This window comes from Typha angustifolia, chromosome 12 (genome assembly GCF_048772165.1).
Source record: "Typha angustifolia cultivar Huaian chromosome 12, ASM4877216v1, whole genome shotgun sequence".
Taxonomy (NCBI): domain Eukaryota; kingdom Viridiplantae; phylum Streptophyta; class Magnoliopsida; order Poales; family Typhaceae; genus Typha; species Typha angustifolia.
In genome coordinates this window covers 336,107-358,108 of record NC_133250.1, presented here as the reverse complement: position 1 = coordinate 358,108, position 22,002 = coordinate 336,107, and the positions used below count along the sequence as shown (strand labels likewise).

The 22,002-nt window shown below is 39.7% G+C and overlaps 4 protein-coding genes and 1 long non-coding RNA gene across 19 annotated transcripts; 2 read left to right on the top strand and 3 right to left on the bottom strand.

Moving 5' to 3' along the window:
- Positions 1-730: 730 nt before the first annotated feature.
- Positions 731-1,371, bottom strand: LOC140772476 (protein RALF-like 19). The gene has a single exon (XM_073114564.1). It carries the CDS (start codon positions 1,310-1,312, stop codon positions 908-910), a length of 405 nt encoding a protein of 134 aa, XP_072970665.1. The 5' UTR covers positions 1,313-1,371; the 3' UTR covers positions 731-907.
- A 3,703-nt stretch (positions 1,372-5,074) lies between these two features.
- LOC140772357 (uncharacterized) lies at positions 5,075-8,631 on the top strand. Its single transcript, XR_012106287.1, has 3 exons — positions 5,075-6,636; positions 7,602-7,704; positions 8,364-8,631. It is a non-coding gene; the product is annotated as an uncharacterized lncRNA (long non-coding RNA).
- Positions 8,632-11,797: 3,166 nt separating this feature from the next.
- Positions 11,798-16,840, bottom strand: LOC140772320 (putative pentatricopeptide repeat-containing protein At5g37570). 14 transcript variants are annotated; one of them, XM_073114331.1, is made up of 4 exons: positions 14,810-16,840; positions 12,729-14,398; positions 12,164-12,243; positions 11,798-12,085 (listed from the first exon to the last, which is right to left on the bottom strand). In XM_073114331.1, the coding sequence occupies exon 1, from the start codon at positions 16,784-16,786 to the stop codon at positions 15,137-15,139; it is 1,650 nt and encodes a 549-aa protein (XP_072970432.1). In that variant the 5' UTR covers positions 16,787-16,840; the 3' UTR covers positions 11,798-12,085; positions 12,164-12,243; positions 12,729-14,398; positions 14,810-15,136. The 14 variants fall into 14 exon arrangements, with proteins under 14 accessions (XP_072970432.1, XP_072970429.1, XP_072970440.1 ...); XM_073114328.1 differs by having other exon boundaries at positions 11,798-12,065; XM_073114339.1 differs by having other exon boundaries at positions 11,798-12,065; positions 14,094-14,398.
- Positions 16,841-16,857: 17 nt separating this feature from the next.
- LOC140772322 (small RNA-binding protein 11, chloroplastic-like) lies at positions 16,858-19,306 on the top strand. Of its 2 annotated transcripts, none has more exons than XM_073114340.1 (4): positions 16,858-17,176; positions 18,043-18,111; positions 18,197-18,303; positions 18,416-19,306. In XM_073114340.1, exons 1-4 carry the CDS (start codon positions 17,008-17,010, stop codon positions 18,521-18,523), a joined length of 453 nt encoding a protein of 150 aa, XP_072970441.1. In that variant the 5' UTR covers positions 16,858-17,007; the 3' UTR covers positions 18,524-19,306. The 2 variants fall into 2 exon arrangements, with proteins under 2 accessions (XP_072970441.1, XP_072970442.1); XM_073114341.1 differs by having other exon boundaries at positions 16,858-17,155; positions 18,416-19,305.
- A 589-nt stretch (positions 19,307-19,895) lies between these two features.
- Positions 19,896-21,147, bottom strand: LOC140772706 (probable F-box protein At2g36090). Its single transcript, XM_073114904.1, has one exon. The coding sequence runs from the start codon at positions 21,062-21,064 to the stop codon at positions 20,138-20,140; it is 927 nt and encodes a 308-aa protein (XP_072971005.1). The 5' UTR covers positions 21,065-21,147; the 3' UTR covers positions 19,896-20,137.
- Between the last annotated feature and the right edge of the window lie 855 nt (positions 21,148-22,002).

Genomic DNA, 22,002 nt, shown 5'->3' with positions numbered 1-22,002 from the left:
ATCTTGCAAATCTTTCCTTTTCCAAGAGCATATCGATTTCTACTGCAGGCCCACTAAAAAAAATCAAGATTCCAAACAAGAGTCATGTTCCCATTGTCATGTATCAAGTAGCCCAATCCACTACCATAAGACACTGGGCCACTATGGATCATGCCATTCTTGCATATTTCAATCAATACTCATAATATTCCTAGTGATGAACATGATATACGCAGATCTACTGCAAAAGTATACCTTGAAGGGTTGATCTATGCCAACGACAATTTCAAAGTCTTTCGTCAATCAAGATATACAACATGAATGGAATATTAGCTACTCCTAATCATAGGCTAGCTATAAAGTGGCAGATTGTAGCATTCTTCCCTGCATTGGGCGCCTTAATAAGAGCTCATCATCCTAACAATTCATTTATATCAGATTAAACAATGAAAGCACTTTCAAACACAATTAAAAAGAGCACTCCAATTCAACATAAAGGATAAATAATTAAACAAAAACATATTAAAAAAAAAAAGACAACATCAATAAGAAAACATCAGAAAAAGGAAACTGTGACCGAGAATTAAACTGCATACTTTTCATTCTCTAATCCACATGACCGACCATTCTACCAACAAGCAGACAGTCAAGGCTAAAATATATCCAGATCATGGATTACTACTTTAAAGTACCAAAGATTAATTATTTAGAAGTTGACATAGACTAGGAGTCAAAAGTGCGATCTTTGATTGAAATTATAATACAGAGCACCAATAATAAAGCCTAATAATTCTAGAAACAACACACACCAACACACACACACACATATATATATATATATAATCCATAGCAAACGAAAGCTTTTGACCCCTTAAACTCTCAATAACAACAGAAAGAGACACAGAACCAGAATCCGAGTACCATTGAATCACCTCCGGCAACGAGTAATAGAAGAGCAACCTCTCGAATAAGGATGAACTGGTCCTCTGGCTCTGTAGCAATTGTGGGTATAGTACGACCGACCCGAACGAGGAGGACAAGGGATTCGATTAGCCGAGAGGGCGCTGTAGGAGATGTAGTAGTGAACCCGTCGCCAAAAGAGGGACCTTCTGCCGCTCTTCGCCTCGTCTCCAAGACCATAGTCATCAATCTCGTCTTCTCCGTCGGATTCGGGAGCGAATGGGTAAGAGTAGATGGCAGAGGTGGTGGGCCATTGCTCCATGGAGTTGGGGATTAGCTCGAAGGTGGTTTCTTCTGCTACATTGTGGGTGGAAGAGAGGAGGAAGAGGAGGAGTAGGAGAAGAAGGAGAGAGGAGAACTTTGGTAGCGCCATTGATGGGCTTGGAGGTGGAGTTCAGACTTCAGAGTGGTAACGGAGGAGAGAGAGAGAGAGAGAGAGAGTTAAAATGTACACAGTTTACGGTTCACATGTCCGTAGCGTGTGGATTTTGTTGGTGAGTTATCGACATGTAGACACCAAGTTACTTACCAAACAACTACCCAAGTAATACTAGCTATTTTCAGATAAAATTATTTCAAATAAAAAAAAAATTAGAGATGCCTAGTTGTCTATTTAGATTTCGAACTCTCACATAAATATTGGGTTAAATATATTAAGACTAGTGCTTATCCTTAGTCGTTTAATTTAATTATTCTGAAATAATCTATCTATTTAGCTTATAGACTCTTAAATTATTTAAAAAAACTAATATATGATAAAAACATTAAATAATCTTTATGTGATTTTGTATCCAAAAGCTTGAATAAAAGGAAAAGAATATTTAACTTTGTTGGGTAGTTTTCTTGGTACCTCTTGCTTCTCTTTCAACTTTGGAGAGACAGGCTGACAGCTAGCTAGTCTGCAGGGTGATTAGGGATCAGCTGTTTCGTACGGTTCATAGTTCCCCGATGTGATCGATGACGTTTCGCCTTACGGTTGGTTTCTTTGTGTAGTTTGCTGTTTGAGGCGACGTATTTGATCTGCGAAGAGTATTTTGGGTACGGGATAGTGCGATAACCTGACCTGTGACTCGGCGCAGTGAATGCGATCGATCGATCGATCGATCATAAATCATAATTCATATAGCGTGTAGATCCCGGAACTTGAAAAGATAAACAAATTTAGACAGAAATAAAATAATGGAGAGAATTAAATCCATCGGCTCTTTTTCTTTTTCTTTTTTTTTAATTCTTTTTATGAGTTTCGATGTTAGATACGAACTTAACAAGAAAATAACTCTTCCTAAATACAGAGTTACTTAAGTCTCACTAAATTTTTTAGCTGACTAGTCTAGGCTTCAAATCATCAAACAATTGCTCAGAATTAAACGCAGCTGAAACTTGTTCTAAACCGTTTGCTCTTCCAAACTAACCGTACTATCGAGTCATCAATTGAATCAAGCGAAATCACTAAAACTACCAAATAATTTCTCCATAATATTATTTAGGGTTGGAGTCTGAGATTATGTCCTCCAAACTAACCGTACTGCAGAGTTATCAATCGAATTAAGCCAAACCACTAAAACTGTCAAATAATTTTTCTATAATATTATTTAGAATTGAAATCGAACCGATAACCTCTTTGGTCATTACCTAACAACTCGGGTCGGTAATACATTTGCTCTTTACATCAACTAACCTCTTTAAAACTTTAGACTAAGTTATTTTAGTTGCTGACGCCGGACCTAAGATTAGAAATCATATTTCAGAATGCAAGATTTGCTCCTTAGTCTGCTAAGCATTTTAACAAACACCATTCAGTTAATTAAATTAGATTTAGTAGGAACCGACCAGTTAGTCTTTGACTTTCTCTACTTTAATAACCCAGATAAATTGGTATTACTGTTGACTGTTAATTCTGAGGTAAAACTAGACCAGATAAAAGAACATTAACACCTCTGCACAACGTACTCGAGAAGAGATAAATATAGATGGAAAACGATGAACAGCTAATCACCAAGATTTCATTGATTTAAGACAAAAAATAGCAGGCGACAATCTACAGATTGAATACAAGCAAAAATGGATTGGATTGGATCACGGCGAACTAGTTGACTTGTAAACCAAAGATTACACCAGCATGCGTGTCAACACCTCCAATGGCGAAGTACATCGACCTCAGCTTTGTGAACACCTGATTGGAGAGGAGGCGTCGGAACCCGCCTGGTGAGACAGTCTGGCCGCCCGTCGGACGTCTAATAAAAGCTCGCCATCTTCTGGAGCCCCCCGTGCAACCCGTCGCAGCGCCTCATCATGTGCTTCATGTCGTAGATGTCCTGCGCTCCGAAGTAGAAGTCGACGTGGTTCATGAAACTTCCGATGTCGTCGGGGAGATACCCGTGCCCTCCGATCAAAATCTTGATGAGATAGGCGAAGTCGTAGGTGCTGTGGAAGGTCACTCATTTGACAGAGGTGTTGCAGAGCAGCCCCGACTTCATCAACATCTGGCCGAACTTTACCGAGTTCATCTAGCCGCAGCTCAAAATCGATCACTTAGGACCGCAACAGCCCGATCGGCTCCGGGTTGTGGGTATGGTACCGGAGCCGGGCGGTACGTGATGAGACCTCCCTACAATCCTCTCAAGATGTACTAATCCACCGTGGATTCCATCGCAATATTGAATAATATCCTTCACATCGTAAATCCGATAGCCGAAGAAGAAGACCAACTGCATGAAGTTCTACGAATTTATCAGGAAGTTTGCCGTTGTCCAAATACTTTGATGATGTAGGCAAAGTCATAAACGCTATGCAAGGTGATCCAGCGAATTGCGTCGTTGCAAAGAACGCGCGACTCCATGAGTAACAAAGCGAAGTGTCGCGGGTAGATTCCGTAGTAATGGAGTTGTTGATGCCTTGCGACGCCAATAGATACGAATGTCGGGTTTAATGGGGTTGGCAGCGAATATCGAACTAGCGGAGGTTGACCTCCCAGACGTAGTGCATGGCACCACCTGTCCCAAGGCCCGGAAGGTTGCCATTCACGTCGGAGAGGGCGATGCCGACTTGGATGAGCTGAAGCTAGCGCGTCTACGTTCTTCTTAATAAGAGCGTAGCGTTCGTCGACAGTAAGACGAGAAGGCGGTCCTCATTCTATCTCTCTAATTCTATTGAGTAATTAAATATCTCTTTATTTGTAGGGACGCTCTCGTTTATATTTATAGTTCAGCTCACCAATCTTAATCCTACTTTTTCTCAGTTTTTTAATCTTTAAACAGTAGTCTTGACTTAAAAGTGGCTACTTGTTTGTATTTTGAAGAGCACCGCCGCGAACTCTCCAAATCCGACTCCTCCACCAGCCCTCCCCTTCTCCTCCACCTCCCTCCTCCTCCTCGAATCCAAATACTAACCTCTCTAACCCTAATAACCCCGACCTCGAAGAAACCCCCTGAGATCCTCTCCGACGAGCAGACATCGATGACCTCGTCCAAACCCGGCACGAGGCCATCCGCCGGTTCCCCTTCTCAAGCAGCTCGCCACCCTCTCCGGGGAGGATGAAGCCCCCCGCCTCGACCGCCTCAAGATCATCCTCAAGTCCGGGGTCATTGAGGTTGCCGGTTCCTCTTCTTCGACGTTCCTCAGGGCCGGCAAGAGGGATGACGGCGACAAGAGTTTGAGCGGGGACTTGAAGCAGAAGAACGCAAAGTCTGAGGAGCTTTGCGATGTTAGCACTGCTTATCGGATTCGGATTTGAATTCTATATGAATAGATGAAAGGAAAGAACCGGTTAAGTTTGTTCTTATCCGCGGAACAAGCTACCAGTATAAATGCCGATGAGCTGCATGCAGGATGGCGCTTGCCTTTAAGAGCGAAACCCGATTGGAGATTAAAATAAATAAATAATAATAATAATAATGAAAAGAAGAGAGTGGAAACCAATGTTCTTCTCTCCTCTCACGAATCGGTCTCGTCGTCTCAGGTAATCTGATTCTCCTAGGGTCTTGAATCGAAAGATTGGCTCGTTCTTGCGTTGTTTATCGTAAGATTTCATGTTTTAGATCGAATTTTTTTATTTGTTTATCACGTAATTGAATCCGGTATCGGGAAGAAGAGGTTTTATTTCTTCTTTTCTTGGCAGTGTTAATTGAAGATTTGACTATGGCTCCTCTGGAATCGGATAATGATCGTAAGAATGATTCTTTCTGGGTTCTAAACTTGCGGGATAATACGGTTGGGGTGGGTAATCCTTGCACCCTTGTGATGCCTTCAGAATTTTCTCATAATAGACGAATTGAGATCCCGTCAATGTCTCGAATTCGGGAAGTAGGATGAGTAAAAGGTTACTGAAGGAATCGGATGATCCAGATTGGATGCCAAAAAAGAAGGTGAGGAAGAGTGGTAATTTGACAGGCAAAGCAGAAAAATCGAAGGCAGGGGCACCAATTAGCAACGATTATTCTTCGCCGTCAGCAACTACTATCTACTGCGGTGTAGCTCCATTTTCTTTGCGACACCCACCGCAGTATCTAGTGAGACTTTTGAATCTATTTGGTTGGAAGGTGGATATTCAACCTGGGTCTCATGATCATGTCCATGTATCTCCTGTTGGTGTTGCTGACTACTCACTTCCGAGAGCATTTGAGACCTTTCTACATGATACCTCCAAGCACAACGGAAGTCCCTGGATTGTATCTGAATTGCCAGAATTTAAGGTTGTTACTGTTAGTTCTAACCAAGAGAACCCCATCAGCAGAAGAAATAATGTAGATGTCGCCATGATAAGAACTTCTGCAGTGGCAGAGATTGCGTGACCTTCTCCGCCACTTGGAAAATCTCATAAAACAAAGCAGGATAACATTAATGGGGGAGCAGTTGTTGCAGAAGGCAGGCGAAGTGTCAGAGCCAGGGACGAATCAAGCTGTCGCACCATTGAACATGGTTACAAAAGCAAAAACGAGGCAGATGGTTTCAAGCAGCAGTTTGATTACAGACAAAGGCCAACCTTCAAGTGGCACAAAACATTATCAGAGTTTTTCTGAAGAAAGGAGGCCGTTGCGAATGAATGGGAGGCAGAGTGCTGTACAGAATGCAATGCAATACTGTATTCATGAGACCGACGCAAATAGATGGAAAGCACAATCCTATAGATGATGAATTAGTTTTGGAAATGGTGACTGATGATGACACTCTAGATCTATTGAACATGCAAGAAGTAGGATGATAATGAAGGATAAGCAGAAATTAGCACTAAGCAATAAAAGTGCCAAAAATTGAATGCACATAAACAGCCAGCAAGTGAATATGTTGAGAAAAGCCAAATGAATAAGAACCCAAGATCTGAATTGTCCTCTATAGGAGAAAATGCTGCTGACATGGAAAAGTCTGTTGCTGAAAAATTCCGTTAACAACTAAATGGAAGCAAGCTGGTTGTAGAGTTTTAAATAAAGAAAAGAAGAAAAAAAAAAGAAAACATGGATGCACATTGTCCATCAGAGAGAGAAAATTGGCCACCACAAAGATATATCATTAGAAGCAAAATATACTATATTATCCTGGCTAATAGATGCTGACACCTTAGCTAAAAATGATAAGGTCATGTATGTATAGAGCAGCATAAGTAGTATTTCAAGTAGCTTTGTGAGACGAAAGGCTATCATGTGTAATTGCTGTAAGTATGTTGTGGCATTGTTAAACGAATGACATGCTTGAGACAAGAAGGTACAACTTATAGAATGAAAACTGAAAAGAAAATTCATATATGATGATGAAATAATTTTTTCCCACTTTCAGTGATGTAAGCTTTTGTAAAGCTTATTCATATTGCATGTTTTTATGATTAGCCAATTAGATGCTGGTGATTCATGTTATATGCTGTACAACTGCAAACAATATTTTGCATTTTCCCCTGCAAGGAGCTCCTTTGATTTATGTTATGGGCTTTAATCTTTAACATACTATGGGACTAAGTTTAGGTGATTAACGATGTGCCCATGTTTGTAGGCGCAAAATTTGATAATTATCATGTATGTCTCATCAAAATTATGAAGATTTTTTCCTTATACCTTCTTGCTCTACTAGGTTTAGAACGGCCACGGGGATATTTTAGCTGTATCTTCTGTCAATAGATAGGCACCTTGAGATTGCTTGCTGATTGACATGTCATGTCGAGGCTTTTTGTGATGACTTTTGAGGACTGATGAGCTTGATCAGCTACACTTTTCAAGATATCATATTTTAATTCTTATTATCGTCGTAACTAGTTTATCAAGATCTGTGCATGTCAAATAACTTCCAATTTGTTGTGGATAAGACGTCGAGAAATTCAAAAAGATGACCTCAAAGTGCACGTATTTGGAACATAGTCTATTTGGTGTTTCTGTTTATTGAATGCTTAAAACACACTCTAAATTCTGTTGAGACAATTGTTGTGATCTTCTGCTGTCATGCATCATCTTCTTTTTATGGTCTTATCTGAAACATTTGCCATTTAATTTGCTCATCATTCAATATATCTGAGGAAAAGAGTAATATATAGGAAGCTCTTTCAACTTTCATTACTCACCCTTGGGTAAGTAGTTCTTCTGTTACACCTGTATTCTGTAAACTTTCAATCTATGTATTGCTCAATAGATTCGTATGCTCTTTGTTTGGTAAGCAAACAAGTACTGAAACAAAGTGGATAGTGAAATTGGCAGAGGAAGCTGAGGAGTGGTCAGAGAACTTGGATGATTGGGGACCAATGATGCCCCAAAGACAGAGCAACATGCCATAATCTTAGAGCATGAGGTACAACAGAAAAAGCTCTTATTAACTTGCATATTTATATATATTATTGTTGGCATTTCCAAATGCTTACTGCACTAATAGTACTACTAATGGGGCCCTGAGTTGTAACATTCTGAGTCCTAACATTTATTTGACAACCTATACTGATAAAGACTTTGATGTAAAGTGAGATAGAGGCTATTTAATGAAAAGCTTAAATGAAGCAATGGCGGTATTGAAAGGCCTGGCAAGAAGTAATCTCATTATTGTTGCATCATATGATCTCGAAGGCAAAGTACAGAGAGGTCAATAAATGGGTATTTATCATGTGACGCAATGCTGCCATTATTCTCAACTGTCTCAATTACTCACGCATTGAATTGATTTGTTTATTTCTACTTTAGTTCTACTAGTCATTCCCTCTCTCAATATCCCTAACTTAATTTTCCTGCCCTACATCTATCTATCATGCTCCCCTACAAGGAAGTATAATAGAAACCCTTATCAGAATTATGCATGATGTTTCTTTCATTTCTTGAACTGAAAAGGATGCCCTTCACCATGATCATTGGAGGAATGCTTAGCTCTTGAATGTTAAACTAGAGTTGACTTCTTGGAATTTTGATATAAATATTATTACTCTTTATCTTACGACATCTATTCTGAAACCAAAATTTCAGAGCTTGATCATGATGGTGAGAAACAGCTCAGGGTTGAATATTTCCATTGCCTTGAGGAAAAAAGAGCCGGAGCTACAACTGAAGAGCTAGAGAGAGAGAGAGAGAGAAGGGAAAACAAGCTACAAAGTAGAAGAAAAGAAAAGAAAAGAGATCAAAACCTTGAATCGATTGAAACTAGAACTACTAATTATCCTATGATTTGAAAAGGAAGCAGGTGAGTGCTGACACTAGCAGGCAAACTATATATATATATATATGTAATTCTAGCTCTTCCTGTTCTTCTTGCTGCCGTTGTTGTTGTTGTTGTTATGAAGGAAGTCGAGGAGGACGGTGCTCTTGCACTTGGGGCATCTGGGATCCTCCTCAGGGAGCATGACATACATGAGGCATCGCGGGCAGCCGGCAAGGACCATCGACGTCGCCTCAGGGCTGTTGGAGCACCGTAGACCGTGCTCATTCTCCGACGACAAGCATGAGCTCGGTGACGATGAAAAAGACCCAGTCGGGGATGAATCGTCGCCGTAAAACATCCTTCTTGTTGAGTCTCCCCTCGTCGGCGGAGAGAGGTTGAGCCTGAGGTCCAGCTTCGGGAATCTTCTGTTGTTGCGGCTCATTCTGCTACCTTAATATTCTTTTGGAACAAAATTACTACTCAAATGAGCAACATATCAAATGCTTTGATATATATATATACACACACATCTGAATTGAAGAGAAGATGAATTACCTTGAGGAGGTGGAGATGAAGATGGAGAAGGAAAAGCTAAAGCTTTAGAACATTCAGGGTAGCCACAGATGCTCAGCTCCAACAAAAGAAAACAAATTGTAATAAAAGTGCTAGTTTTGCAATGCAAACATGCATGTAGCTATTGCTGGTGGGTGATGAGATGGTGAAGCTCCAATGCTATTATATATAGAGAGTATTGGAGAGAGAAAAAGAGGTCAATAAGTTTTCTTTAATACAACACAACAATTACTTTAAATTCTTCTCTCTCTTCTCTCTGTCATATTTTGCTATTCTTATCTTCAAATTTTGGCTTATAGTAGTAGTAGAAGTAGAAGAAGGGAGAGAGTTGCTTATGGGTGGAAGAGGAGTGCTAATTAAGACCTTTAGAGATTATTAATCCAATTATCTTGAAGGGAAAATTGAGAGAAGCGTGCAGTAACTTGGCATTATCTTCTTATATGTGCCTTTTGATACAGTCCATTATTTGACCACTTCTCAATTAATTTCACCACTTTTAATGTTCCTCCCTTCAATGGAAGTTATTGTTACAGTAGCTTCAAAGGCATCGTAGCTAACAAAGTAAATGGAATTGAATGTAGTAGTAGCTCTGGCTTATCTTAATGAACGGCTCTTAAAAGATTCATTACTTCAAGTAAAATGGCTCTTTAATGTAAGCCATAACCATACATCAATGCCACTTGTTTGATTGCAATCTCAACATCAAAAAACAAAAATGTAAATATTAAAAAGAGATTACTTTATCTCTAATATACTCAAAAAAAAATAGGGTGTTATACAGTCATAACTTTTTCTTCGTATATCAGAGATAGTGGATAAATAAATTAACAAGAAAAGCAGAGGCCAGTGTTGTCATTTAAGAATGGAGTACCATTTTGGTTACATTTAAGGGGGGCATTAATAACCCCCCTTATATAATGGAAGCTATAAGGATTCCTGAGTCAATGTTATTGCACTAGAGGCCTAGATGGTTTACCTACTTTTAAAAAAAAGAAATTAATTTCTTCCATCATCCACCATGATCCCTTATATATAACATTACATGCAGACATGGATCAAGGCTTGAGCTCGGCTACATATACAAGTACATTTGACTCTGGACTAGCTGCCCTCATTACTTAAGCACTAGGTAAACTTAATTGCAGGATATGGTTAAATAGTGGACTATTTATAATTGTAATTAGTTGGTATTGGGAGCCATGCCCATGTGACCAATCTTTATGTTTTGGCAGGCTAATGGAGAGATCTTGGGAGATTAATTTAATATTTTTTTTAAAAAAGAAGAAAGTGATTTGAAAGAAAGGTTAATGGCATTGATTAGAATAATTTGCTAATAATAAAAGTTTGTATGTTAGGTTAATGGTTGTAGTCTAGTTACTATATCCTACTATTATTTTATGGCATAGCTAATTGGTTTGATTTTCTTGTGTAGATGTTGGGTCATTAGAGTGCTACACACACACACACGCGTATATTGCTGGCTTTAAATCGGAAAATGAAAAGTTTGTGTATTAGGTTAATCGATGACAGAACTCATTAGTTCGATTAGTCACTGACCTAATTCTATTGAAAAAATGAAAAGAAAAGGACTTATTCTTATGAAATATTAATGAACACTTTGCATGCTAATTTATTACTTTATAACTGCCAAAGTTTGTCCTTGCGTTTAGGTAACGACTAGTAAATATTGACATAGAAAGAGATGGGATATTCTAAACAGAAGTAAAACCACCCTGTAGTGGTAGCATATGCATAGAAATCAGATACCTTATGTTGGTTTCTTCTGCTATTATAGGTAGTGGATTCATGGTGGAAACATTAAGATAAACTCATAGAGTCAAAGGGTCTTAAGAGTCCAATATGTGTACTTCAAAACTCTTCATCTTTCTTTCTTTTGTAGGTGTTAATTCTACCTTGAATTTTTTTGCTTATTCTTTTTCATTTTTTTTGAGGGGGTGTGTGTCACACGTACCATAGGCATAGGCAGTAGATTACAGTGGTATGGTTTAATTAGAGCTGCAATTAGAGCACTAATAAAAGATTTAGAGTACGGGATTAGCAAAGACTTTTTCTTTTTTCATCAACAAGTAGCAGGACATGACAGAGTGATGCTTGAAACATTATATAATTAATTTCCTTTCATGGGAGAAGGTATTATATAAATGAATTGGTTCGTGCTACATTAAGTTTTAGGTTAAAGACATGGAGGGGCATGCAACATGCACGTGTGTGCATGACTACTTGGCACAGAAGCCAAGGAGCAGCTCACTAATTAAGTAGTCTTAATTATTGTCAACCCCAAGCCCTCTCTAATTAATGACAGTAAAGATTGTCTCACCTTATTTTTTTTTCAATTGTTCCTGCAAATAGTTTAATCATCTAGAATTAGGCATTAAGAAGCTGTCAGATTACAGAATACCTTTGAGCATGGTATGGAGAAAGTTATCACCACTTTTTCTCTCTCAACAGTCTGAATAAAGTAGTATCTGACCTGTTTGGATAACCTTAATGCAGATGAAATGGAGATATGCAAACATCGTCAAACCTTCTAGGTGTGCTTCCAATCCCAATCTGCATCACTATTCAATTCATCATAGAATAAAAACAAAATCCTTGCGTTGAAAGGAGACTACAAACGAATATGATAACATTTAGCTTGAAGAGGTGCCAGCTGAGAAGGAAATAAAGAACATTTACTGTATTAATTTTATTGACTCACAGTACAATGCAATGCACACAATATGCATTCTTGCTGTTCTACATATAATAAAAAGAAGAAAAAAAAAGAAACAGAACACTTCCCAGTATTGGCACAGTAGTTTCTTTAGAAGAATCTAAACACTTCAGTTGCCATCTCTGGCTGAATCATGCTGTCATGGGCTACTCTTGTAAGGCTCAGAGCTTTCAAGGCATGTATAAAGTCGAAATTGAGACAGACGGGAAGAAACAGATTGCGCCTGGTTAAGAACACAAGAACCTTTATATGCAGTGAAATTGATTTTGTCACTTACTATTCAATTTCTTGAAAGGAAGCCAAACTCTAAGGCCATCATACCAAAAGGCTACAAATAAAGCACAATTTCTGGAGAGACTTGAGTAACTATTGCAAAGCTGAATTATCCAGCAAACTTTGTCCTGGAAAAGAATAAAAATATTGAGACCATAAAGGAAATCAACAAGGAAAGAACATGCTGGCACAACCATGCTTAATTTCTGCAAAAAATTGAAAAACAATCATTGCACAAAAACATCATTCCCTTTTATTCAGGTTCCCCTTTGGAGTACAACATAAAGAATTTTGATTACATCATGTTCACCTGGTGTAAGCCACTAAATTAGTTGGGATAACAGCTTGTTTTTGTTATTGCAAGTTTACCTTGCACACATTCTAAGTATGACTGCGGACAAGCAAGTTATTACTTGGAGACTGCCCAGATAAAACAACAGCAGCTGATGCAGTCTTTGCATACAGAGTTAGAACACGATGGAAAGGTACAGAGGGTGAAGACTACAAGTTGAGAGAGATCTATAACATTGACATTCACTAACTATTATAGATTTTGGCTAATCAGTTCCATGTGAAGAAGAAAACTCATCTCAAAACAAATCAATCAACTAACCATGAAGCCAGTCATTTGAAATTTAAAGGTACATGCTGCCTATCAAATGAGTGTATTTCCTGTTGACTGGAAATCCAGGAGGCAAAACAAATGAGTCAGCTATCCATGTATTCGATATGTACATGATGCCTATCCAGTTAGCATAATTTCCAGTTGAATGGAAAATTCCAGAGGTGCATAAATGAGTCCAGACGCTCTCTTCTGTTATGAAAAGAACAATGTGAAGATGGATAAAAGTACTAATAAATGCAAATAAATAAATAATGGTAGAAATCTGATTGTTCAGCTATTACATCAGGCCTTATGATGCAGTGATAAAGCTTTAGAAAACTAGGTTACTGGATTTAACAAGGTTCACAACTATTCTATCCAATAATTTTAAGACAAGAAAAAAAAATCTAGCAACTCCAAGAGCAACCACAGAATGTAATAATCAAGCACCAATAAAAGTCTCACCTCAAACAGAGTTCTAATGGACTGCAAATAAAATTTCAACTGTAACTCCCACAGTTACTATCTAGCTGGAAATACAAGGTAAGTATTATCATTTCAAAAGAAAGTACAGCCAAACTGACCCAAAAAAGTGTGATCTTCATGTTGACACTGTTAGAATACATTAAAGAAACATAAGCAGATAACTTTTGTTTGCTTTTCCTCTTGTTCTTTTGGTTGTTTGTGTGCTTGGTATTTCACCGATATCTGGGTAGTGTTAATCTTTAATCTACAAAATGTATTAGTTGCCATGGACAGATGTTATCAACTTCATTTAATCCACTGCCTATCATGTTTCCTTTTAAACCATTTGAGATGATAATATGGTCTGCTTTCCACAGAAAAGACGGAAAAAAAGAAGCAAGCAAGCAACCTACCACAGTTACATTATTCAAAAGAAAATATGTGAAAGCAGATAGATCATACTTTTATAGATTAGATAAGCTGTAAAGATTCCTTAATAGGTATATGGCAAAGAAACTTCTCTTTTCCAGCAGAAACAACATAGAGATTCTGTAGAGTTTTACAACACATGTGATAGTGTCATTATTACCATTTCCACAGCCTAGACCTCCAGAGTGGGTTTAACATCAGACAAGGCTGACAAGCATTATTTCTAGTATCAAATGCTGCATCCCTCAAATGACCAGACAAGTAGACACCATGCAAGTTATCCACAAAATGAGAGAATACATGCACATGCAATGCACCTTATGCACATGGATTTGCAGAGAGAGAGAATTTGAAAATCAAATATGGTGACCTTGAATAGATCGAAAATTCATTAACAGCAATAGAAGTATAGTATACAAAAGCATGTGCTTCAATTCTTAGCCTTAAACTACAGAAAGGGAGTGATACCAAGAAACTTACTGCACACGTTTGCAGCTTTTATAGTTTTTTCATGGCCTGAAAGTTATACCAACAAATATTGAGATCCAAACATGAATGAACTGAAAGCTATAACAACTTATAATTTTTGCGGAATATAACTGCACTCAACCCACTTTTCTTAATAAAAAATTATATTTTTTGCAGGTCTTAAATCAAGAGGATTTTAATCACATGTTCTGTAAAAAGAAAAATACTACCTCATTATTTCCTCTTGTTTTGCAGAAGAAATTTCGCTATAATTAATCTTGAAAGGTTGATCATTGTATTGTCAGAAAATATTTATCCTGGAAAAAAAAAAGATTGTTAGAATTTGGGCTCTGATCCTTTCATGACAATTGGAATAATATCAGAAATGTAAGGGGCCAGATTAGTGGGCTTTAGATATTCTGGAAATATTGATTTATTTGCTCTTCCAAGATTTGACAACTATTTGAAAGAAAAGCAAGGAAATCTAAATTAAGAAATAAGAATGTATTAGTTGGAACGGAAACTAAAACAAGAACGTTGAAGCACTCAGATTGATCATATTCCCAATGGCGTTCCCACAAACATGAGATGACTAATATTCTTTTGCCTGCTAGTTGTTAGAAGTTCTTGTAAGCAAGCATCTAAAAGTTGGAGAATCTTACAGTAAGACAAGAAATAAAATTCTGTCACAAAATACTGATAAGTGATAAGGCATTAATAAAAGGTACCTGAGCATAAATCTTGATTTTATGTGCTTATCAAACGATGAAATCGAGAACGTGGCAGGATGTTGCAAGCAATATAGTTAACTACTGGACCATCAGAGTATGTTCATTTCCATGGAAATATAGGTCGTTTAGTTACTATTTGAGCTTATGAAACATGGAAGCACCGAAGCAAATTTTGCACCTTCTGCTCCAACATCAGATACGGATGGTAAACCTCTTTCTTTCTTTGAAATTTACATATCTAACACTTTCAAATTTGAGCAATCGAAAGGTTCTAAGGAAGCTGCTCTTCATGTCTATCTGGATCATACCAAGAATACTCTTTTTTTAAGGCAAAATCCGAGTACAACCAGGTATCTTCCTGACTCCACTTTCTCTCATCATAGTCCTCAGCTCTGACACAGCTGCCCATCTATTGGCAACTGCATAAATATTTGATAAAGAGACATAGTTACCTGCATTCTGTGGTTCTATTTGGAAGAGCTTATTCGCTACAACATTTCCAAGATCAATGTCACAATACAGCCTGCATGCACCTAATAATGCACCCCAAGCTCCAGCATGAGGCTCAACAGGCATTAACTTTACAAGCTCATATGCCTCATTTAACCTCCCTGACCGACCAAGAAGATCCACCATGCATGCATAATGGTCTGCAGATGGAACAATTAAATACTCATTCCTCATCAAATCAAAGTACTTCTTCCCTTCTTCAACTAGGCCAGCATGGCTACATGCTGTGAGAACCACTGTGAATGCAACATTATCGGGTGAAAGCCCATCTTGCAGCATCCGCGAGAAAAGGTCAACGGCCTTAGCTCCCAACCCATGAAGACAATATCCTTGCATCATAGAACAGTATGAAATGACATCCTTATCTGGCATCGACTCAAACAAAATTGCAGCCCTTTCAATGTTGCCACACTTTGCATTCATATCTATAAGACCAGCCAAAATGCGGGCATTCTTCACATCAATCAAACTCTGGGCAACATAAGAATCAACCCATTTAGCCATTTCAAGACTACCCAACTGCGAGGAAGCCGACATCAATCCCACCACAATATACTCATCAGGTTGTATACCCTGCTCATATAACTCAAAGAACATCCTCAAGGCCTCACCAGGTCGACCATTCTGCACATAACCTGAGATCATCACCGACCAAATGAACAAATCTCTCTCCACCAATTCCTTAAACAACGATCTTGCAGACACCATGTCTCCAGCCTTTACAAACCCATCAATCAACGTCGTAAATGAAACCTCATCCCTGTTAGGCATTTCAGCAAACAATCTCCGAGCACTTATCAAATCCCTAAATTTCACATAACCAGCGATCATAACGTTCCAAGTTACCGCATTTTTGGTTGGCATTTCATCAAACAGGTACTTTGCAGACGCCAAATCGCCAAAGGTCAAGTACCCACTTATAATCGCAGTCCAAGTCACCTCATTTCTGACCTCCATCGAGTCAAAGAGAGCCCGGGCAGCAGATATTTTTCCGCACTTGGAGTAGAAGTCGACAAGGGCGGTGCGGACGAACAGATCATTATCGAGGCCGCAGCAGAGGGCAACGGCATGGGCGGACGCACCGGTGCCAAAGGCGGAAGCTTTAGAGCAAGCAGAGAGGAGGGAAGGGAAGGAAAAGGCGTCCGGAGGCAGAGGAGAGCTGCGCCGAAGGAGGTTGAAGTGGGCGACGACAGAGAAGAGAGTGGAGTGGCGGGAGAGGGCGGAGAGGACGGCGTTGAAGAGAATGAGGGATGGGGAGGATACGACAGCGAAGGCGGCGGCAGCGTAGGAGGGGGAGGAGAAGGAATCGCAGAGGGAGACGAAGCGGGCGAGGAGGTGATGATGTTGGTCGAGACCCTTGCGGATGATGACGGCGTGGATCTGGGTCAGATCGCGAAGGCTGCGGCAGGAAGCGAGGAGACCGGCGACGGAGGGAGAGGACTGACGGCGAAGGAGGTGGGTCATAGAAGGGCGGAGAGGAGGGAAAAGGCATTGGCGGGAGCAGCAGATGTGCCCAGTTTGGGTTTTGCTATTTTACTAAAATTTCAGGGTTTGAATTAAAAATTAATAAATGATAGGGAGTAAAACGCAATAAGGATTTAATGTAGGTTGTGAAATGACAAAATCACTTCAAAAAATTTAATCGAGATCACTACAGTCTACAGAGCATAGTCGAGAGCTTAACAATGGCGGTTCTCCGAGTAGTGTCGCGCTTCTTCACTGAAAGAAGCAACCACTTCTCCCTTCTCCCACGACCTCCATCGAACCCTAGGTTTCTTCTTCCCTCTCAGCTCGTCTCCTCCAGAGGCGTCGCGCACAAGCTCTTCGTCGGAGGTGCAAGCAAACGCTCTTCTGGTTGTTTTCTTCTTATCGTACTATTTGGTGTTTGGAGTGGTAATTATGTATTTGATTGTCTTATTCACTTCAATCTATCGAAGAAATGGAGTAAAAACTCTCCTTTTGGTTCTGATGAATTTGTTGGTTTTGGATTGAAATGGTGCAGTCGTGGTGTTCGACAGTTTGCTGATGTTAACTAAAGTCCGAAATATGATTGGTTTGATAGAAATTGGAAATTGGAAATAAATCTATATCTCTCAACGTGGCTTTAGGTAATGACTAACTTGTTGGGCATAAAACAGCAACAAATGCTAGTGCCAACTACTTTGGTCGGTTATTTGGATCTTTTTCTCGTATTCATTATATTTATTAAATTAGATACTATTATGTCTTCTGTCAATCCTTGAAACTTTCAGATGAAATCCCTTACACTGAGCAACCACAGAAGAGGAAAACGACTTCTAGTTAGACTTAAATCCACTATTTAGATAATTTATCTCTCAGTTTTCCTCTCCAATTGCCTCCCCTCTGTTGAGATGCAATGCTTTGATCACACAAATGTAATCCTTTATGTTTGAGGTTTCTTGTCTTCGACACATACTAATCAATGGATAAGCAAGTGACATGCCATGTGTTATTTTTATTATGGACTTTCTAATATTTATAAGCTTTCTTATAGTAGAATTCCTTGAGAACTTATGAAGCTCAATGCATTTGAATTTTGAAGCACAACATAGAACATCGTTGTGTTTTTTCTCATTGGAACTAGAATGCATGAAGAGGATTGTCCAAGAGGCTTTTACTAGCCATATACCTACTTTTGTTTTGGAAGCTAGATAGTTAGCACCTTGGTTTATATCTTCTCTATGTCAAACCAAATGCAGGGCTTTCATTCTACACAACAGAGGAGGCCTTATCTGAAGCCTTCTCACAGTTTGGCCAAGTGATTGAAGGTATTCATCTTTGTTCCAAAAAGTGATCGTTATTCCTTCCTGTTGTTGGATAAAAGTTACTTATACAAGCATGATTTATCTTCAGCGAAAATTATCATGGATAAAGTCTCTGTTAGATCAAAAGGATTTGGATTTGTAACATTTGCCTCAGAAGATGAAGCCCACAAAGCCCTCACGGAAATGAATGGCAAGGTAAGAAGAAGTAACCGTTGGATGTTAGATTGTGTCCCATCTTTGGATTGGTTCGATTTGTCCTCTAATCGAGCTTTAAATAGGCCTATCTAATTTAATTTTTTCTCTGCAGATCTTAAATGGAAGAGTAGTATATGTTGATAATGCAAAAGCCAAACCACGTTTCGATGATTCTCGTCCAATTGCTAGAGGGCCGCCCGAGCCAGCTGATGGTAACTGATACTTCTGTTGATACTATTTTCCTGTATAATCCAAGAACTAAGCCTACTTAGAACTAGGTAAAAAAAAGTCAAAAACTTTCCATAGCATACTTTTAGTCCAAAATTCCTTTCTAAACTTTGATGTTCCAGAATTATAAATGACCGCCTTTTTATCTCTCTCAGTTGATGTAATTCAAAGTTACCCCTCATATATGCAAGTCTTGCATGCTGCTGCTCTTTGTTAAAGAAAATTACTGCATTTGCTTTTGTGATCCTAGAATGAAGAGGTTGTCGGTGTCAGGCTATATTTGTTCGTCTGTGTAGTTCACCGTCGTGATCAATGACAAGTACATGTGAGCTTACTGAAGCAATTAGCAGTGTCTGCTTCTGCACATAATCGTAACTAGTACCTCCTCTCTCTTTTTTTATGTGTGTTTTATACCTTCATTTGCTAGGATTTCTCTTTCAAACATGCTCTATGCTATTAAAAATGTGCTCTTTCTTTTTTCCTCTTGAACTGTAGTAGGATTCCCCTATCAGCTTAACATTTTCAAACACTAGAAAGCAAAGTTAGGTATAGATGATGATTTTTTTAAGTGGAGTATTTTCTACACGGCTCTCAACTCGCTGCATAAACGACAACGAGTGATAGTAAATGATGTGCGCTGACATGAAATGGTTGAAGTATTCAACACTCTCAGGCAGATTCAGCTGAAACAGATTGGCTGGTCAGCAGTCACAGAGGTAGGAGACAATACAAGCTGACTCAGTCAGTGGTCTTCTTAATGGCTTTGCTGAACCCCCTTACAGTGGGTGGCAGTTGTATCTATATTCTATACTATTAGCTAGCATGGAAGAATTTTCTTTCTTGCTTTTTGGTTGTGCATGTAGGGTTGTAGGTGCTAACAATTCTAACTCTTTGAATTCTTCATATTCAAACATTCTTTCCACTACTTTCATTTATAGATATTATAATCACTTCTATGTGACTTTTAAACATATAAATATATCTATAGAGAGAGAGAATAAGAAAGAGCATGATAGAATATGTATTTATTTAGGGGTAAAATACATTTTACTCTATGTAGTTAAACCAAATTCTAAAGTGTTTTCCTTAATTTTTATTTATGTCATTTACCGTTGTAATTTTTCCGTCAAAACTAATAGTTTCTGTGCAATATCGAAAAATATGAAAGTGAGAAAATGAAGATAAAAGAAACAAAAGACAGAAAAGAAAATCATTTAAATTTACCTTTTAAATTAATTGATGTAAAATAAAAAGATATTCTAGTTAATTTGTATTACAATTAATGTTTGTTAAGTACTTATATATATATATATATATGTTAGAACTATTATAAAGAGATCAGGGGACACAGACAAAATTTTGGCCCACCAAGGGTGTAAATTATATTTCATTCATTCATCTAATTACAAATATTGTTTTATGAAAATTTATTAAGATATGCATTTATAGATATAATGAAAAGGAAAAGAAAAGAAAAAAAAGGTCATTGCAGGTTTGTCAGCAATACATCCAATTAGAAAGCCTTTCCGCAGTAAATTACCATATTGCCCTGTAGTAGTAGTTAGCCATTATTTTCAACTTTACCCCTCCTCCCGGTCCAAAGATGTCACCTGAACGCCAGCATCAGTACGAAGGCCACGAATGCGGCGGCGCCGACCGCCGTGCAGCAAAAGTCCACCAAAAACTCCCCCCTCGCCTTCTTCTCCCTCCTCCACCTCTTCCCCTTTACGAACTCTTCGTACTCCCTTTTCACCTCCTCTTCTTCCCCCCTCCTTCGCCTCCGGCCTTCCATCGCCTCCGCTAAGATGACCAAACTGTCGCTCCCGCTCGCCGTAATCCCGTCGGCGTCCTCCACCCCCAGGCTGATCTCGCTCACGTGCCCCGCCTCCTCCCCGCACGTTACCACCGCCTCGAACGCGAATCCCGAGACCGCCGTCGCGAACCGGACCAGCGTCTCGCCCGTGTACCAGTGCCGCTCCACGGCGACCGGGCTCCGGCTCGAGACGTTGACTGCGCGCCGCCGCGCGGGGTCGATCACGATCCAGCTCAGGCTCAGCTCCGCCGGGGAGGTCACTGGCGCCGGCGGCGGATCCTTCCGGTCGAGGGCGTCGACCCGGAAGGGGGAGCCGAGGAACCACGGCGAGGAGGCGTCGGTCTCGACGACGCGGGAGAAGACGGGCTTGCCCCCTTGGTAGAGGTCGACCGCGGAGATGAGCTGGAGGGGGACCGGGACCCCGGAGTCCAACGTGGAGGACTCGGATTGGGGGAAGGGGTGCGCGTCGGCGAAGAGGGCGCGGTGGGAGAGGGAGAGGGAGAGGAGACGTGGATGGTCAAGAGAGGGCCACGTGGACAGGCATATTTCGCGCCAAAGGGCGGGGTTGGTGGCCAGCGACCGGAGGTGGGAAGTGGCGCAGCCGGCAGCCGCGAGGGCCGGCCCGTCCAGTAGCCTCAGAGCACGCCTCAAAACGTCGGGGTGGATGTCCTCTATGGTGGTGCTCATCGATGAAGTGGCGGCGCCGCAGCCGTGCGCCATCGGAGCTCTGGGAAAGGCTAGGCTAGGCTAGGCTAGGATAGGAAGAAAATTTTCGAACGGTGAGAGGAGAAGAGAGGGGTAAAGGTGGGACTTTATAGAACGTTTGGAGTTTACATTAACGGCCACCTCTATGGGTTTTATTTACTGAAAATGCCACTGCACCTAGATTAGATTAGATGGGATATGATTACGAACGTTTAGTACGTGCCGATATGCGCCGGAATTAGCCGGAGATTGATTTGGATTTGGACATTTGGTCAAATCTCAGCAGTAGTTTGGACATTTGGTCAAATTTGGTACGAGAGAAACCAGCTAGTGGAATAGTTGCCGTAGAAATTTAAAGGAAGGTAGCAAGCCCCAACAGGATGTTTGAGCTCAAAACGTTGTATCGAGTAGGGAATGGAATGCTGCATAGCCATTAATGCACAGAGCTAAGATTGACCAAATGGAAGTACAGCCTCGCCTTTATTATTTCAACTTTTATCTTTGGTCCCATTATGCCATTTCTCAGTCTCAATCTCTATGGGGTTCGATATCGGATTTGAATCTTGGATGCACTGGGAATGAGATTCGTCATATTAGAAGAAAAGAAGGTCTGTCAGATTTCTTTTTCTTTTAATCATAGGATAAAGACAATAATACTGGCCCACAAATTGTCCTTTACTACCCTAATTCTAGAACTTAATTATTAGGGGTCATACCCGAAGTCATATATGTATACATAAACGAGTGAAGTGTATGCATATGAGTCATATATATAAATCTAGCTTTCTTCTCCTCAAATGGACTTTAATTATGGATTTTGACCACATAAATTAATATAAGGTAGCCGGATGCATGTCAACTTCGCCAGTTGGTGCCAATAAGTTTGTAATTAATATTAAAAATTGCATGATGATCTTGGATAGTTAGCTAGTCTCTTTCAGTGGTTAGATGTA

Coding starts and splice junctions, on each gene's coding strand:
- LOC140772320 (XM_073114325.1), bottom strand. CDS start 16,786: ATGACCCACCTCCTTCGCCGTCAGTCCTCTCCCTCCGTCGCCGGTCTC.
- LOC140772476 (XM_073114564.1), bottom strand. CDS start 1,312: ATGGCGCTACCAAAGTTCTCCTCTCTCCTTCTTCTCCTACTCCTCCTC.
- LOC140772706 (XM_073114904.1), bottom strand. CDS start 21,064: ATGGCGCACGGCTGCGGCGCCGCCACTTCATCGATGAGCACCACCATA.
- LOC140772322 (XM_073114340.1), top strand. CDS start 17,008: ATGGCGGTTCTCCGAGTAGTGTCGCGCTTCTTCACTGAAAGAAGCAAC. Junction 18,112..18,196: donor GTTTGGCCAAGTGATTGAAG/GTATTCATCTTT, acceptor ATTTATCTTCAG/CGAAAATTATCATGGATAAA. Junction 18,304..18,415: donor TCACGGAAATGAATGGCAAG/GTAAGAAGAAGT, acceptor TTTTCTCTGCAG/ATCTTAAATGGAAGAGTAGT.